Source organism: Heterodontus francisci, chromosome 27, assembly GCF_036365525.1.
Source record: "Heterodontus francisci isolate sHetFra1 chromosome 27, sHetFra1.hap1, whole genome shotgun sequence".
In the NCBI taxonomy this organism is placed as follows: domain Eukaryota; kingdom Metazoa; phylum Chordata; class Chondrichthyes; order Heterodontiformes; family Heterodontidae; genus Heterodontus; species Heterodontus francisci.
In genome coordinates, this window is record NC_090397.1 from 30579847 (window position 1) to 30596138 (window position 16292).

The 16292-nt window shown below is 45.0% G+C and overlaps 1 protein-coding gene across 2 annotated transcripts in view; it reads left to right on the plus strand.

Annotated features, from left to right (window-relative positions):
• LOC137384729 (cAMP-dependent protein kinase type II-beta regulatory subunit-like) overlaps positions 1-16292 on the plus strand; it is a 112212-nt gene that overhangs the window by 26107 nt on the left and 69813 nt on the right. For both annotated transcript variants that reach the window (XM_068059078.1, XM_068059079.1), the window contains exon 3: positions 9559-9594. In XM_068059078.1, coding sequence (XP_067915179.1) covers positions 9559-9594 — 36 coding nt within the window. The remainder of the gene's footprint in view (positions 1-9558; positions 9595-16292) is intronic.

Consider the following 16292-nt stretch of genomic DNA (forward strand, 5'->3'; position numbering starts at 1 on the left):
TGGCTCTGGTGACTGCCACAGCGCAGGAGTGGGATATGGGCCAGACCTGCGCCACGTTCCAGCAACAACGTGAGCGCCTTGCACCTGTTGACCAGGTTCTTAGCCACAATGGAGAGAGATCACTGCTCCCACATGCTCAGTTTATGATGTACTCTGGCTACTCGCTCCTTCCAGGTTTTGGCGCTGGCCCTGGCCCTTCCAAACCATATCCCCAGCACCTTTAGGTAGTCTGATCTGATGGTGAAGGGGACAAAGGATCGGTTGGCCCAATTCCCAAAGAATATGGCCTCACTCTTGCTGTGGTTAACTTTAGCTACTGAGGCCAGTTCGAACTGGTCGCTGATGCTCATAAGTCTGTGAACGGACAGCGGATCTGAGCAGAAGACACAACATAGTCCATGTACTGGGAGACTTTAACCTGAGTGCCTCCGCTGTCTGGGATTGTCACCCCTCTTATGCCCGCATCCTTCCTAATGGACTCAGCAAAAGGTTCGATACAGCAAACAAACAAGACAGGGGAGAGAGGACAGCCCTGTCTGACTCCAGATTGGATCGGGAAACTTTGATTCCCACCCATTGATTGAGACCGCGCTACTGATCGTGTAGAGCAGTTTGATCCAATTGCAGATTCTCTCCCCAAACCCCATTTTGAAGAGCACGTCCATCATGTATGTGTGTGATATCCTGTCAAAAGCCTTCTCCTGGTCCAGGCTGATGAGGCAGGTGTCCACCCTGCTGTCCCGTACATAGGCGATCGTATCCCTGAGTAGCACAAGACTACCAGAGATCTTCCTGCCGGGTACAGTGCATGTCTGGTCAGGGTGAGTCACCTACTCCAGAGAAGACTTGACTCGACTGGCGATGACTTTGGACAGAATCTTGTAGTCAACATTAAGCAGTAAGATGGGCCGCCAATTTCTGATTTCCGCCCTCTCCCCCTTCCACTTGTAGATGAGGGTGATGATGCCTTTCCTCATCGATTCTGACATGCTGCCGGCCAGAAGCATACTCTCATATACTTCCTGCAGGTCTGGGCTGATCCAGTCCCACAGAGCCGAATACAACTCAACCAGTAAGCCATCGTTTACGGGAGTTTTACTCTTCTCAAAGGACCTGATGACTTTTGTCAGTTCATCCAGAGTTAGCGGTTAGTCCAGTCTCGACGGCATGCTGTCATCTAAGACCTCCGTGATAGATGACAGGAAGGACTGGGAAGCCATGCTGTCCGTGGGCTTCACGTCATACAGTCCAGCATAAAAGGATTTGCTGATCCTTAGTATGTCGGACTGCGAAGACATTACCGAGTCATCTTCTTCAGGCTGCTGATCACAGAGTTCTCTCTGTGTACCTTTTGGAAGAAGTAACGCGAGCACATCTCATCCCGCTCAACGGAGCGGACTCTGGATCAGAAGATTATTTTTGAGACCTCCATGGCAAAGAGCGAGGCCTACTAGCTCTTCACCTCTTGGAGATCCTCCTTGACCTCGACCCCCATCGACTGTAGCCGGAGCAGATTTTGCATTCTTTTCTGGAGTCAGGCCATTTCCCTCTGTGTTTCTCGCCCTCTGAACACCTTTGAAGATAAAAAATCTCTTGATGTTCTCCTTGATCGCCTCCCACTAGTGTACTGGAGACTCAAAGAGGGGTTTTACGGTTCTCCAACCTTTGTAATCCACTTTGAGTTTAATGTTCTGTGGGGTTAGCAGTGTAGCATTGAGCTTCCATGTCCCCTTGCCAACCCGCTGGTCATCCTGTAAGTGACAGCCGGCCAGTAAGAGGCAGTGGTCAGAGAAGAACGCCGGCTTGACGTCGGTGGATCTGACCGTGAAAGTACGGGACATAAACAGGAAGTCAGTCCTGGAACGGGCAGACCTATCCAGTCTTGACCAGGTGTATCTATGCTGCACTCCGTCTGCAGGGTTGCTGAAGACGTCGTGCAGCTTGGCATCTTTTACTGTTTCCATTAGGAATCTGGACATAGCGTCCAGTTTGCTTTCGTCCCTGCCGGATCGTCCAGCTGCGTTAATGATACAGTTGAAGTCACCGCCTGAACCGGGTTGGATGTTGCCAGCAGCAGTGGGAGCTGCTGGAGGACCGTCAGTTGCTCGCTGCAATGAGCCGGGGTGTACACATTGATCAACCGGAGCGGAGCATTGTTGTACATTACATCTGCTATGAGGATGCGGCCGCCTACCACCTCCTCAACTTCGGAGATGATGAGGTTGCCTCCCCACAGCAGGAATGAGAATCATTTCCCCCTGACCAGATGGATGGCCCGTGGGACCACCATCGCAACCATTGCCTGTAGGTGCTGAGGTGTGGTATTCCACACTCCAGCAGGACAGCTTTGACCTTTGCGAGGTAGTCCAAGGTTGAAACACATCGCGTAGTGGATTTAATGCTACGCATGTTAATCAAAGCAGTCTTTATCCCCATTTTCAAGTTAGGTGTTGCTTCCCACACCAGTTGTCCTTGCTAGTCTCAGCCCTTGGGTATATTCCTGCATACCCATAGTGTACGCAAGCTGTTTCACATTCGTTGGGCTAAGAAACCCCTCCTTGTTTCTCATGGAGGTTTGTTTCGCTGAGGTGACATCAGGGGGGTCTTGTAGGTAGCAAGGCTTGGACTGTCCTCTGCTGTTGGTGCCTTTCCCCTCTGTTCCTCCTCAAACATCACTTCTCCCGCCTTCCCAGAGCTGGAGTGCACCAGATGCTTCTTTGCTCTCAGTATCGAGGAGCTGAGATGCTCTAGGCATGTTGCTGGGTTTGGGGGCGCGCTGGGCTCATCACAGCTTCTAGTGCCCCGGAACTAGGGGGGGCTTTATCTTCCAGCTTCTTTGAATTCTGCCGCTTCTTTTGCAGGTGCCGTCGTTCCGGCCCTTCCTCATCCAATGAGGAGGAGCTGCTGTGATCTGTCTCAGACAGTAACCTCCTCTTGCCACTGGTTTGGGTGGTGGCCTGTTCCTTTTTTTTTTTGGAGATTTTTTCTTTGTGGTTTTCCTTTGTACCACTTGCCACTGACCAGTTTGTCCATCTGCTGCCTCCTCCTCCATTGATTCTGTCTGCAGAGGAGGGGTTTCTGGGCACAGGGTAGGTGTTGGGTCACTGGTTGCAGCTGCCTTCCCTGTCATCGTCTTCTCCAGGCAGACTTTCCTCACTGTGGAGAGGGTTGTTTCTCTTCCCAGCACCAGACGCATTCACCGTTCCTTCTCCTGGTCTTTCCTTGGATCATGCCACCTGAGCATAACTGAGGCAGCTTTTGGGGCGGGTTTTGTAGAGGTGGCCTGCCGCACCGTACAGGTTGCAGCACTTACTCTGTTTACAGTCCTTGGTCTGATGGCCTTCCTTCTTGCAGCTCTTGCAGACGACTGTGCTGCAGTTGGCTGACATGTGACCAAATTTTCCACAGGTGCGACAAACTCTCTAGGCTGCCCTGTATAGACCAAGAAGCCTCGACTTCCCCCAGTAGCGAAGCTGGAGGGGAGGGATGGATGATGGCTCAATTGGCATCCACCTTCAAGGTCACCTTGACCTGCCGCTTGCTGGTCCAAATCCCAAATGGGTCCTTGACAACAGTGCTGCTGCTGGCTCCCTTGACGTACCTGGCTAGGAAGTTGAGTACATCCATGACAGGAACATGGGGGTTATGGAGGTGAATTGTCACCACCCGGTTGTGTTGCGATGGCAGCATGAAGAGCGACTTCACTGTGAGGATTGACAGCGGCGCCTGGTTTCCCTTCTCCTTGAACACTTTCAGGAATTTAGGAACATAGGAAGATGGGAACTGGAGTAGGCCATTCAGCCCCTCGAGCCTGTCCCGCCATTCAATGAGATCATAGCTGATCCGCGGCCTAACTTCATATACCTGCCTTTGACCCATATCCCTTAATATCTTTGCTTAACAAAAATCTATCTATCTCCGATTTAAAATTAACTACTGTTCTAGCTTCAACTGCTGCTTGTGGGAGAGAGTTCAAACCTCTATCACCCTTTGCGTGAAGAAGTGCTTCCTAACATCTCTCCTGAACATTCTGCTCCTAATGTTTAGACTATACCCCCTAGTTTTAGAATCTGCAACCAGTGGAAATAGTTTATCTTTATCTAGCCAGTCTTTTCATGTTAATATCTTGAAGACTTCAATCAGATCACCCCTAAACCTTCTAAATTCTAGCAAAAACAGGCCTAATTTGTGTAATCTCTCCTCGTTATTTAACCCCTGTACTCCAGGTATCATTCTTGCAAACCTACGTTGCACTCCCTCCAAGGCCAATATATCCTTCCTAAGGTGTGGTGCCCAGAACTGCTCACAGTATTCCAAGTGGGGTCTAACCAGGGTTTTGTACAGCTGCAGCATAACCTCTTTGTCTTTATACTCCAATCCTCTAGATATAAAGGCTAGCATTCCATTAGCCTTTTTGATTATTTTCTACACTTGCTCGTGGCATGTTAAAGATCTATGCACCTGAACCCCCAAGTCTCTTTGGACATCCACTGTACTTAACCTCTTCCCATTTAGAAAGTACCCTGCTCTATCCTTTTTTGGTCCAAAATGGATAACCTCACACTTGCCTGCATTGAAATCCATCTTCCACAGTTTTGCCCACTCACCTAGTCTGTCAATATCTCTTTGCAATTTTATGCTATCTAGACTGTCTACAATGCTGCCTAACTTTGTATCATCAGCAAATTTGGATATATGACTTACTAAGCCATCATCCAAGTCGTTAATGAATGATGTGAATAATTGAGGCCCCAACACCGATCCCTGCCGGACACCACTAGTTACATCCTGCCAATCGGAGTACTTACCCATTATCCCCACTCTCTGTCACCTACCACTCAACCTACTTTCTAACCATGTCAATAATTTACCCTCAACTCCATGGGCTTCTACCTTAGTTAACAGTCTCTTATGTGGGAAGTCCACATAAATAACATCCATAGTCACTCCCCTGTCCACTACCTTAGTCACCTCTTCAAAAAATTCTGAGATTTGTCAGGCATGACCTTCCCGTCATGAATCCCATGCTGGCTGTCCCTGATTAACTGAAATTTTTCTAGGTGTTCAGTCACCCTGTCCTTGATTATATCATTGATGCATCCCGTCACGTTTTTGAATGTCACGTCAAAATATCCACTGCTGGGGAAGTCCTGCAGGCAGAAGTTGTCTGCAGCTTGGAATCCACAACAATCAATAAGGATTTTCTTAATGAAGAAGGTACGGTCAACAGGTGCACCTTCTTCATTACCCTTCACCACCACCCGAACTGGCCTAAAGCTGTATAATTGGTTATAGTCATTTTACTCAAAAACTACTTGCAACAGGATCAAAGGCCAATGATCATTGTTTCTTCCCCGGCCAGAACTTTTTTTTTAAATTATTGTTTCTGTCTTGCCAGTTATGTATGTTTCCCGCATGCTGCCTTAGTTACCTTTAACTACCTGTTCAGCTACCTTCAGGGATCTGTGGACATGCACTTCAAGGTCCCTCTGTTCCTCTACACTTCTCAGTATTGTTATGAAAGTGCTGCTTTTTTAAAAAAAAAATATTTTTTTGATGATTTGTATTTTAGAATTATAGATATTGGTCATTTGGACCAGGTGCTGGAAGGTGGGATTAGATTGGGCAGCTAGTTTATATATTTTTCTTCTCGGCCAGCATAGGCACGACGGGCTGAATGGTCGCCTCCTGTTCCGTAATTTTTCTATTGTTTCTATGATTGGATTTATTTGGGGAAAACTGAAAAGATTCCATGGGTGTTTTTTTTTTTACAAGGGTCACTGAGAGGTCATGTTTGAAAACCTTTACTGGCTGTCACATGCTTTAAGCTCCATAAACAACAGAAACATTGGTGACTTAGGGGAGATGTTTACAGAGAAGTGACATGTCAAGATTCATGAGGGAGGAATTGGCTTTGATTCTGAGATATTGTTTTCACTTTCTGGTTGGGGTGTGGACTATATTGAAAAGCAGTTGGAGGTCAACCTGCCAAGGGAGAAACCCCCAGCTCATCTTACCTGCACCCCTCTAAGAGACCCAGAGAAATTCAGTGTGTCACCTGCTCTTTCTCTACCTCTTTGAAAAACCTGCCAATCCAGAGTGGGATAACTGAAACCCCTGATGCTACATTTCTCCTGGAAAGCCTACCAGATGACTACTTGACATCTCCAGAACGAACTACTCCAGAAAAGATTCCAGTGATTCATCTCTGTAGACACAGATGGTAGACCAAAAGAGACAACAGACATCCTTCCATATCTTTTTATTTTCTTCAAGAATTAGTGTTTGGCTGAAGTTTTTTTTTGTAAAAGAGCTCTGCAGGGAAAATTTCTTTATTTTTCAGTTTGTGTGTATGTGTGTGTGTTGAAGGGGGTTGGTATTTATAAAGGGAATTGTCATATTTCATTCTGTGTTGATGCTTTGTTTCGTTACTGGATCAGTCTTTTATAATCTGTTCGTTTTGTTTATCGAAGAAACCTGGTTGGTGTATTTTATTTGGGGATAAAGAGTAGAGTATATGATTGACTATCGGTAACAGGGTAAAAATTTAAATATATGTTGTGACCTGTGGAGAAGTGGAATTAGAAAAGACAATGCACTCCTCCCACCTTGGTCGTGACAGTATCCTACCATTTATTGTGTATTCCTTTGCTTTGTTAGCCTTCCCCCGAATGCATTACCTCTCACTTCTCCGGATTGAACTCTGTTGCTTTTCTGCTCACCTAACCAGTCCATTGATATCTTCCTACAGTCCGTGGGTTTATTCCTCACTATCAACCACACAGACAATTCTTGTGTCATCTGCAAACTTCTTAATCATGCTTTCTCCATTTAAGTCTAAATCATTGATGTATATTATGAAAAGCGAGGGATCCGGTACTGAGCCCTTGCAAGCCCAACTGGAAATAGCCTTCCAGTCACATTGTTGATCATTACCCCTTGCTTCCTCCGTTGAGCCAATTTTGGATCTAATTTGCCACTTTCTTTTTGATCCTGTGGACTTTTATTTTCCTGACCAACCTGCCTTGTCAAAAGCCTTGCTGAAATTCATGTAGTTTTGCTTACTTGATTAATTTTGTGTAAGGAAACTTGGTTGCCAGGAACTAAGGTCACCCTTTACAGCACTTTTTGTTTGTCTAATTAGATTTTTTATTTTAGAAGAAAAAAACACCCAGTGAGAGACTTGGAATTTGGTGCTTGTTCTGGCCTACAGTGCAGATACTCCATTTCAAAATTCAACTTTGAAATCAATTACTTGGAAATATCTAACTAACCACAAACTTGCCCTACAGTGGTAGTGAATACTTTACAGATTGGCGAGATGAGAGCAGTAATCTGCCCAGAGATCCATGTTCAAACTACTTGTTTCTATTTGCATAAAATTATTTGGACCTTGAGATAATAGAGTAATTATAATTGAGCTTGCCGTTACCAAATTAGGGCATGTCTGACTGAGGCAGATATAATGGATGAACAGAGTGGGTAGTAGACATGTGGCAGATGCAATTCTCTGTAGATAACTATGGTGGTGTATTTTGTGATGGGAAATTCATGAAAGAAATTCTTGATCAGAGATTGGGTTTTATATATGTATCATTAATTACAAAAGGAAAAAGTAACTAAGTATGTACAGGACATTTGCTAGGCTACAGTTGAACTACTATGTATAGTTCTGGCCACACCATTGTTGGAAAGGGTACAGAGAAGATTTACCAGAATGCAAGGTTTTAGTATAAAGGAATGTTTGAAAAATTGGGGCTCACAGAAATAGAGAAAGTGAATGTAGGGTTTGGACATTTTGAAAATTTATGCATGATTTTGAGAGGATAAGTAAAGGAAGGTTATTTCTACTGATTGATAATAAGAATGATGAACTCGGCATGATCACAAAGAAAGAGTAAGTTGGAAGATTCTTTTTTACAATGGGTTATTAGAACATGGGACACTTTATCTTGAATTATTGAGGCAGATGCTTGCAATATTTATAAGTGAATTGAATAAATTTTTCTAAAAGGGAAAAATGTGAAAATGATACAGAAGAATAAGATGGGCAGCACAGTGGGTTAGCACCGCAGCCTCACAACTCCAGCGACCCGGGTTCAATTCTGGGTACTGCCTGTGCGGAGTTTGCAAGTTCTCCCTGTGACCGCGTGGGTTTCCGCCGGGTGCTCCAGTTTCCTCCCACAGCCAAGACTTGCAGCTTGATAGGTAAATTGGCCATTGTAAATTGCACCTAGTGTAGGTAGGTGGTAGGAGAATTGAAGGGATGTGGTAGGGAATATGGGATTAATGTAGGATTAGTATAAATGGGTGGTTGTTGGTTGGCACAGACTCGGTGGGCTGAAGGGCCTGTTTCAGTGCTGTATTTCTAAATTAAAAAAAAATAAAGTAGTTAGCTGGAATTTAATTAAAAGCAAAATACTGCGGATGCTGGAAATCTGAAACAAAAACAAGAAATGCTGGATTCACTCAGCAGGTCTGGCAGCATCTGTGGAAAGAGAAGCAGAGTTAACGTTTCGGGTCAGTGACCCTTCTTCGGAACTGACAAATATTAGAAAAGTCACAGATTATAAACAAGTGAGGTGGGGGTTGGGCAAGAGATAACAAAGGAGAAGGTGCAGATTGGACCAGGCCACATAGCTGACCAAAAGGTCACGGAGCAAAGGCAAACAATATGTTAATGGTGTTTTGAAAGACAAAGCATTAGTACAGATTAGGTGTGAATATACTGAATATAGAACATCAGCAAGTGCAAACCTGAAGAAAAACAACCTGAAAAAAACAGTGGGTAAGCAAACTGAACAAACTAACATGAAATGAAATAAATGCAAAAAATGTAAAAAGGAATGCAAAAAAAAGGAAGAAAAATTAACTAAAAATGACTAAAAATGAAAGTAAAGTGGGGGGCTGTCATGCTCTGAAATTATTGAACTCAATGTTCAGTCCGGCAGGCTGTAGTGTGCCTAATCGGTAGATGAGATGCTGTTCCTCGAGCTTGCGTTGATGTTCAGCTGGAATTTAATACAAGCATGATGCACAAAATAGCCTCCTGTGCTGTAATTTGTGGTGCTGTAATGTTATGAAGATTTTGCTGATAGCTTGATTTTTGTTTTAATGTATTTTTTAATTGAATAGATCCTGTGCTTCTGTTTACAAGTCGGCATCACCTTAATCTTGCAGTGGTGATAGTTCCTGGTATCAGAGCTGACGGGAACTATTTCTACTTTATCACAGTGACTTCAAGTTAGAGAGCATCTCCAGTGGCAGCTTTCAAGGATTTCCAATTAAAATGTAGCAAACTTGCCATTAAGTTTAACTACCAATTTCATGTTGATTATAGTGCATAGTAACTATGTATTTTCTCTAATATCTACAAATTCCCCAAAAATATATATTTTAATTACAAAATGAATGTAAATCTGTGCAACACTGGCATTTACATTGGACTTTTGTGTCTAAGTATATTCTCAAAGGCTTGCAGTTCAAGCCAATATTATCAGTGGTCTCAGTGAAATCTCAAGTGTCCGCTAAAATGCCGCATTCTTTTTTGTTTTTCAGCTCCTGTGATAAACAGATTTACTCGACGAGTGTCTGGTAGGAACGTGTTAAGTATTTATGATTCTCTTCAGTGATATAGATACTGGGAGAAACAATGAAATTCATACTGTAGAATTTAATTCAAGCTTTGATACTTAATAGTCTAATTACAGCATGGTATACTTGAAAAAGTGGTTGAAATCTCTAATTCTGTGCTTCACTGAATGAAATTATTATCCACTCGCTATCCTCTGGGATGATGTAATGCAAGATGCAAGCTAAAAGACCAGACTAGTTGATAACAGTGTGAAAAATACATAGAAATGAAGTATGGGCAGATTTTGGTACTGTTGTGCTGGAAGAGGAATTTATTGCTAGACCTATCCATTTATGCAAATGGCCCAAATATACTTGCCTCTGGCAAATATCAGTTTTCAGACTTGTCATTACCAGTGAATCATTCTGTTAACACATTTCACTGTTAAAGTGTCTTGTCCCCATTATGCACACCCTCAGAACTGTAAAATACTCTATATATACTTAGAATTTGATTTAATCTGATAATTAAAGTTTTTGATTTCTTTTTACTTGCAGATAGTTTGTAGATTTTTACTATAGCTAGAAATAATGAAATAGTTAAAGTTATCCATTCCTAGGATGCTTTGGGGTTTCATGTGTCAGCGTACAATTTAGCTGACTGTTTAGCTTCTGCTGAAATTGCAGTATGTGTGATCGTGCCTGTTGACTTATTTTTGCGACCTCATTGTGAAACGTGATAGCCAAGGCAGTCTTAAGTTGGGAAGTGGGATAATGGAGCTCGGGATGTTTAGCATTTAACATGTAACTAATCAAATTGGCATCTGGTGTTTTTGAAGAAAATATCTAATTTCTTGTTCACATTAACACTTGTCATGCCATAATGACTCAGTAGTGACTGCATTCATGACAAATGGCTTAGAAAGATCTTGAGATTTTCTTAATAGATTGTCGAGAAAGTCAGGATTTATGAAGATCACCTGTCTACTCGGGAATATGAGTAATATTGTTTATTTCTCTGTCTACTGCTCAAAGACGTTGGCCGGAATTTTAACTGTGAAAAGCGAGACGGCACCGAGGCGTCAGACGTAAAATGGCAGTCGATGATGTCGGGTCGGGTCTCCAACGTCATTATGCACAAATGCCCGATGTGCTGCTCGCTGTCTGCTTTCAATCAATTAAAGAGTAATTTAGCTTGTTAAAACACCAGTTGACAGCAATTTTTACGTCGGCTGTCAGATTTTACAACAGCAAAACAAGTCGAGGGGGTGTGTTGGGAAGCCGGCAGGTTTAAAAGAGCGGTAGGCACTATATCTGTGAGGGAGTTGGAGGTAATGTTTTGTTGGTTCTTTACTCATTGTTATTTATTTGTGTGACTTGACAGTTTGTGGTAGTTTCAACTTGTTCAGCAGGGTTCATCTGTGTGTTAATCTTGATTGGGCCCCAGCTGTATTGATTCCTTGGGTGAAAGGGAGGGGGTTGTGTGTGCATTTCCTTATAGCAGGCTGTTGATACCTGAAGTAATTGCATCTATGGGACACAGCAGCAATGGGAATTGTGCATTCTGGAGCTGGCTCATCTAATGAGGAGGACTATGCCCCAAGGAGGGACAGGAGGACAACTGGCTGGGGAACACGCAACCTGGCTGGCCCAGTGCAGCCTCGTAATGGGGGAGGGGGAGAAGGTGGCAGAGTGGCCTGGGTGCAACCACCTGTCAGGAGACGAGCCTAACCAGCAGGCAGGGCCTACCGCCCACATTTGAGCTTCCTGCAACTGTCAGAACGCCAGTGCTGAAGAAGAGTGCGGCTGCCACGGGAGACTGTCGCAACTCTGTGTGTGAGATGCTGGCAGCGGAGGTTGCTTCAAACTGTGTGGGTGGCCATCCAATGCCTGGTCGCACTGAAAGTAACCGCACCGAATTTCTATGCATCAGGTTCGTTCCAGGCTTCATCAGCAGACATGAGCAGAGTCTTCCAAGCCTCAGCACATCACTGCATAAAGGCTGTGACTGATGCCATTTTCAGGCATGCCAACCATTTCATCAACTTCAAGAGGACACTGCCAGTCAGGCCGAGAGATCCAGAGGCTTCAGTGCCATTGCTGGGTTCCTGATGGTCCAGGGCGTAATAGACTATACTCATGTGGCCATTAGAGCACCTGCAGGTCAGTCAGGGGCATTCATTAATCGCAAGGGGTTCCACTCAATGCATGTTCAGCTCGTCTTTGACCATTGTAAGGGAACTATGCAGTTGTGTGCATGTTATCCTGGGAGCAGTCACAATGCTTTCTTTCTGAGGAACTTCCAGGTGGCAGCACTATTCAGCCCTCCTGAATGCCTGCAAGGATGGATACTTGGCGACAGGGGTTAACCGGTGAGGAATCCATGGAATGAGGCAGAGGAACGTTAGAATGAGCGCCATGCGGCCACCAGAGTGATCATAGAACAGACTATAGGTCTTCTCAAAATGAGATTTAAGTGTCTCGATCGCTCGGGTGGAGCCCTGCAGTACTCGCCATCAAGGGTCTCTAGAATTATTGTCGTCTGCTGCGCCTTACATAACCTGGCAATGGAGAGGGGAGAGGCCCTGGAGGATGATCAAGGTCAGCGCAAGGCTTCCTCAGACGAGGATAGTGATACGCATGAGGAAGAGGGGCCGCAGCCCCATGATCATCGGGGAAGAGGCTGAAGGTCAGGTGGAGTTGAGTGCAAGAGAGACCCGGGAAGCTCTAATAGTTTCTCCTGAACAGACTCTCATCAACCATAACCTGCTGTGGCAATCATAGATGAGACATTAACAGGAGCTGGAAGGGCAGAGGCCTTCAGGGGGAAATCTGATCTGAACTGGGCCACCTTTTCCATCAAACCCCACCTAGCCCAAATCTGTTACCTCTCAAATAATCTTTCTCATGCAGAGCAACCATATCACCTGCAGCATCAGCAATGACCTGAGACATGTAAAAATGATAAGTGAAAAACTTAACTTTTAGTGCATTTATACATAAAATAAATATTTACAAATTGCACGAGTGACCCCGGTGTGCTGTTAGTGTGAATGTTTGAAACGTTTGCGAGTGCTCGCGCGTGTGGACGGTCCCTCGCCGCCAGCCACAGCAGAGGCAGGTGGCTGATCAGGCTGCCTCGTTGCTGTGGATGACCGAGGCGGGGGTCGTCTGCCTGCCTGAGGCCATGTGGGCCGGGGCATCTCAAGGTGATCCTGAGAAGTCTCAGGAACACCCTCTGATACCCTGGGATTATGCGGTGCAAATGTCACTGGCAGAGGGGACAAGGAGCTGCAGGATGCATCAGGAGCGCCCTGAGAGGAGCCCCCATATGAAATCGGCTGCTGCCCCTGTGCCCTCTCGAGGCAGAATTGGTCCTCTGCTAACATCAGAGGGATTAGCAGCCTCTAACTGGTGCCTGAGCATCAGTCAGATCTCTAATGCTCTGGTTCGTGGAGGCCACTCTCTCTGTGAGGTTATGCATTGCATCTAGGATCGGTCCCTGCACTGCAGCTGCCAATCTGTCAATGGAGGAGGACAGATGACAGAGAATGTGTGGTACTCAAGCTATGGATGGACATCTCCAAAGTCTGAATCATAGCACACAAAGTCTCTGGTAACTCAGATTTCCATGCGCTGCACCTGCAGCATCGCCTGCCGAATGTATGTCAGCAGAGGCTCGTCATGAGCTTGTGGCTCTGCACTGGCCTGGTCTTCCACAATTGCCTCTGGAAGCTGGCCCGGCACTTGTGTGGTGCTGATGCCAGGTTGTGACCACGAATCCGAGGAGGCACACCTCCCAATTGAGTGAAATCCTCGCCCGCACCAGCTCAGAGACTGTGATGCTACACCCTCTGAGGTCCCCTCCTTCTCAGAGGTAGATGGATGAGCCCCGGAGATGGTTCCTAGCCACTGCTGTGTTTCACCTGCAGGAAAAATCAGAATGATCCGCCCTCCTGACTGGAGGGCATGTTACAGACTGCAGTGTGGGCACATCTGTGAGATTTTAGGTTTGAAAGCACCCTTCAGCGCCTGAGACAATCGCTGCACCAGATGTCCCCCCCTGCTGCCCCTCGACCACACTGTGGGGAACTCACTCTCCTGATCAGGTGCGCCGGCCTCGCCATTAGCTATACACATCCTCCGTCCTGCCCTGCTGGTATTAATGCATCCTTCTCCAGTCTGCTCAAATATGCCAGGTTGGCCACACCACCACCGGTCCGGGACCTGTCTCTGGGATTATGTACACTCTTCTCCTGTGTATACAGAAAGGAATGACATATCGCTTGAAAGATCACCCACTCACCTCTTAATCTGAGAGCTGCATCGCAAACCAATGCCAGTGAATTGCACGGATCGAACACATTTGGACCACTGCGTCGCAGATGTGCTCATTATACGACCGAAGGTATGGCTGCAGCCAATCACTGAAGATGGATGGCTTCGAACTTGCAGCATCAGCACCCATTGACCCTCCTGTATCAGTTAAACCTGCGATGACTGCGACATGCCCCTAGCCCTGGCAGAGTGCAGAAGGTCATTGACCTGCTTGCAGCAATGGAGCCGTGTCCTCTTAACAAATCTGTGGCTGCTGACCTCCTCCGCTACCTCCAGCCACGTGCCTTTGTGACTTGGGAAGAGGACCTCCTGCCTTGTCTCACCCGCTTAGAGGAGGACATGTAAGGACTTCTGAGAAGTGGGGGGCCATGCGGCTACTTCTCCCTTCCATTGCTGCAGTTAGGTTCTGGTGGGGTTCTGTTTTTTGTCAGTGTTGGCTTGGTGGACACTTTCAATACTTTCACCCTTGTCCCTCGTTTTCCCTCACAGATGTGCAGTGTCTCCTCTCAAGATCCTCCTTGCTTCAACTAAGCCTCTCCGAGTCCCAGAGTTTGCTGAAAGCCCTTTTAAATGGCTTTTAGCAAACTCTTATGGCTCTCGCCCTGCCCCGCTGATGCTCAGCTTCCCACTCACGGACGCCCTTTTCATTCAGAAATATGCTGCGGGGCTGCTAATTGGCTGCCCCACACGTGATACTGGTGGCAATGAGGTGCGGAATAGGAACAAGCTCTTCGCCCGTTTCTGCCTCGTCAGATTCTGAGCCGCTGAGAGCGGTAAAATTCCGGCCATTGTGTGTGTTTGGACTTGGTCAAATACAATAAAAGGAATACATTGCAAACCATATTTGGTGAATGATTCAAACTTCCTTGCAATCTTTCAATCAGAATTAACTGCAACCAATATGGTGGATATTTTGAATTTAATCAGAGTTTATGATGGGATATAACACACTAGTTATAAAGCAAAAACATACGACCTTGACAAATTGCAAGTACTGATCCAGATTGGACAGGACGGCTGGCATGTTCGAACAATTATCTCTCTTTCTTCTTTGCTTCTCGGTGCCTCACGTCTTCACGACTTCTCAAATTACCCAAGAGTCTACCCTTTGGGGTTTCTTTCCATAGCCTACTGCACTGAGGTCTCCCAAAGTCTCTTATTTGATACCCTTTCTTGGGGTGGGCACCTGGATGGATTATTGACTAGGTCTTTTTGCCCTATAAGGATTTACTTTCTTTTGAAATACCCAATGAAAACGTCAAGTTCTTAATTTAAACTGCAGGTTTAAAACCCACCTTTAATGTCACCAGCTATTAGCTTCTTCAGCCTTCGCATATGCATTCTGTCCTTTTACCAATTTCTTTTCCCTCATCCTTGCCTTATCGCGTCTCAAGCTGTTCTCCCTGACTAGTTTCATCCTCCCCAGAAACATTCCCTCTCTGGTCAAACTAACTCAAAAGTTTCATTATCCGTATCCGTCCTATGACCATTTATTTATGTCTACAGCTATTGGTAAGGCCTGTTAACAGGCTGTTCATAATGTCCATTCAGTTCAGCTGTTCTTATTGCTTACCAACTGTTGAACCATGGAGTGATTCGATTCTACTTCAACGCACTAATGATCTTAGATTCCAGCAGAGTACTAATTAAACAAGGTAGTATTAAAAGTCCAACACAGATTTGTAGTATGGTTGTTTTAACTATCTACTAGTTGATCTTCCATTAGGCCTCATCTGACCATGATGCCTTTCTGGGCTCAGTACAGCTGTCATCACCTAAAAATAATCCTTCCACTGATTTGGTTTCTAGAGAAACAAAACCTTAAGCAGTTTCCAGGAAAATAAAACCTGCAGCACTAACCTATTGCTTTACCTATTTCAGGCTGATTTTATGGCATTTTCCTAATTTCTGACTGGTATTAATAAAATTTTAACATTTTAAAATTTATTTTGCTTTTATGGCCACACGTGAATCCTTTGGATGAACTGAAATGTAAACTTTGCCAACATTCTCTTCAATATTAAGTGTATAATTTTTAGTGGGTTGGTTAGGCTGCTTCATTAAAATTTAGTGAGTTGAGAGCTCGGTCAGTGTAAATGCAAATTAGTTTCATTTTTGAAGAAATCGATCAAGAAAAGTCAATGTCTATTTGCCGTGTTTATTCTGTATTGCAAGACTCTGTGTCATCATAACTTCTAAAAGAGACTATGGTATACTTTTTATTTGGGGAAAAAAACAAAAGCCTATTAAAACATCAGCTTATCTCTCACTACAGAGTAGCAATCTGGCAGTAATGGATGTAGTAATGCTGGCATTTGTGCAGCAATTACAACCGCCTGATACAGTAAACAAAGCTGACCGGCTTCCTGTAACTTCATTGA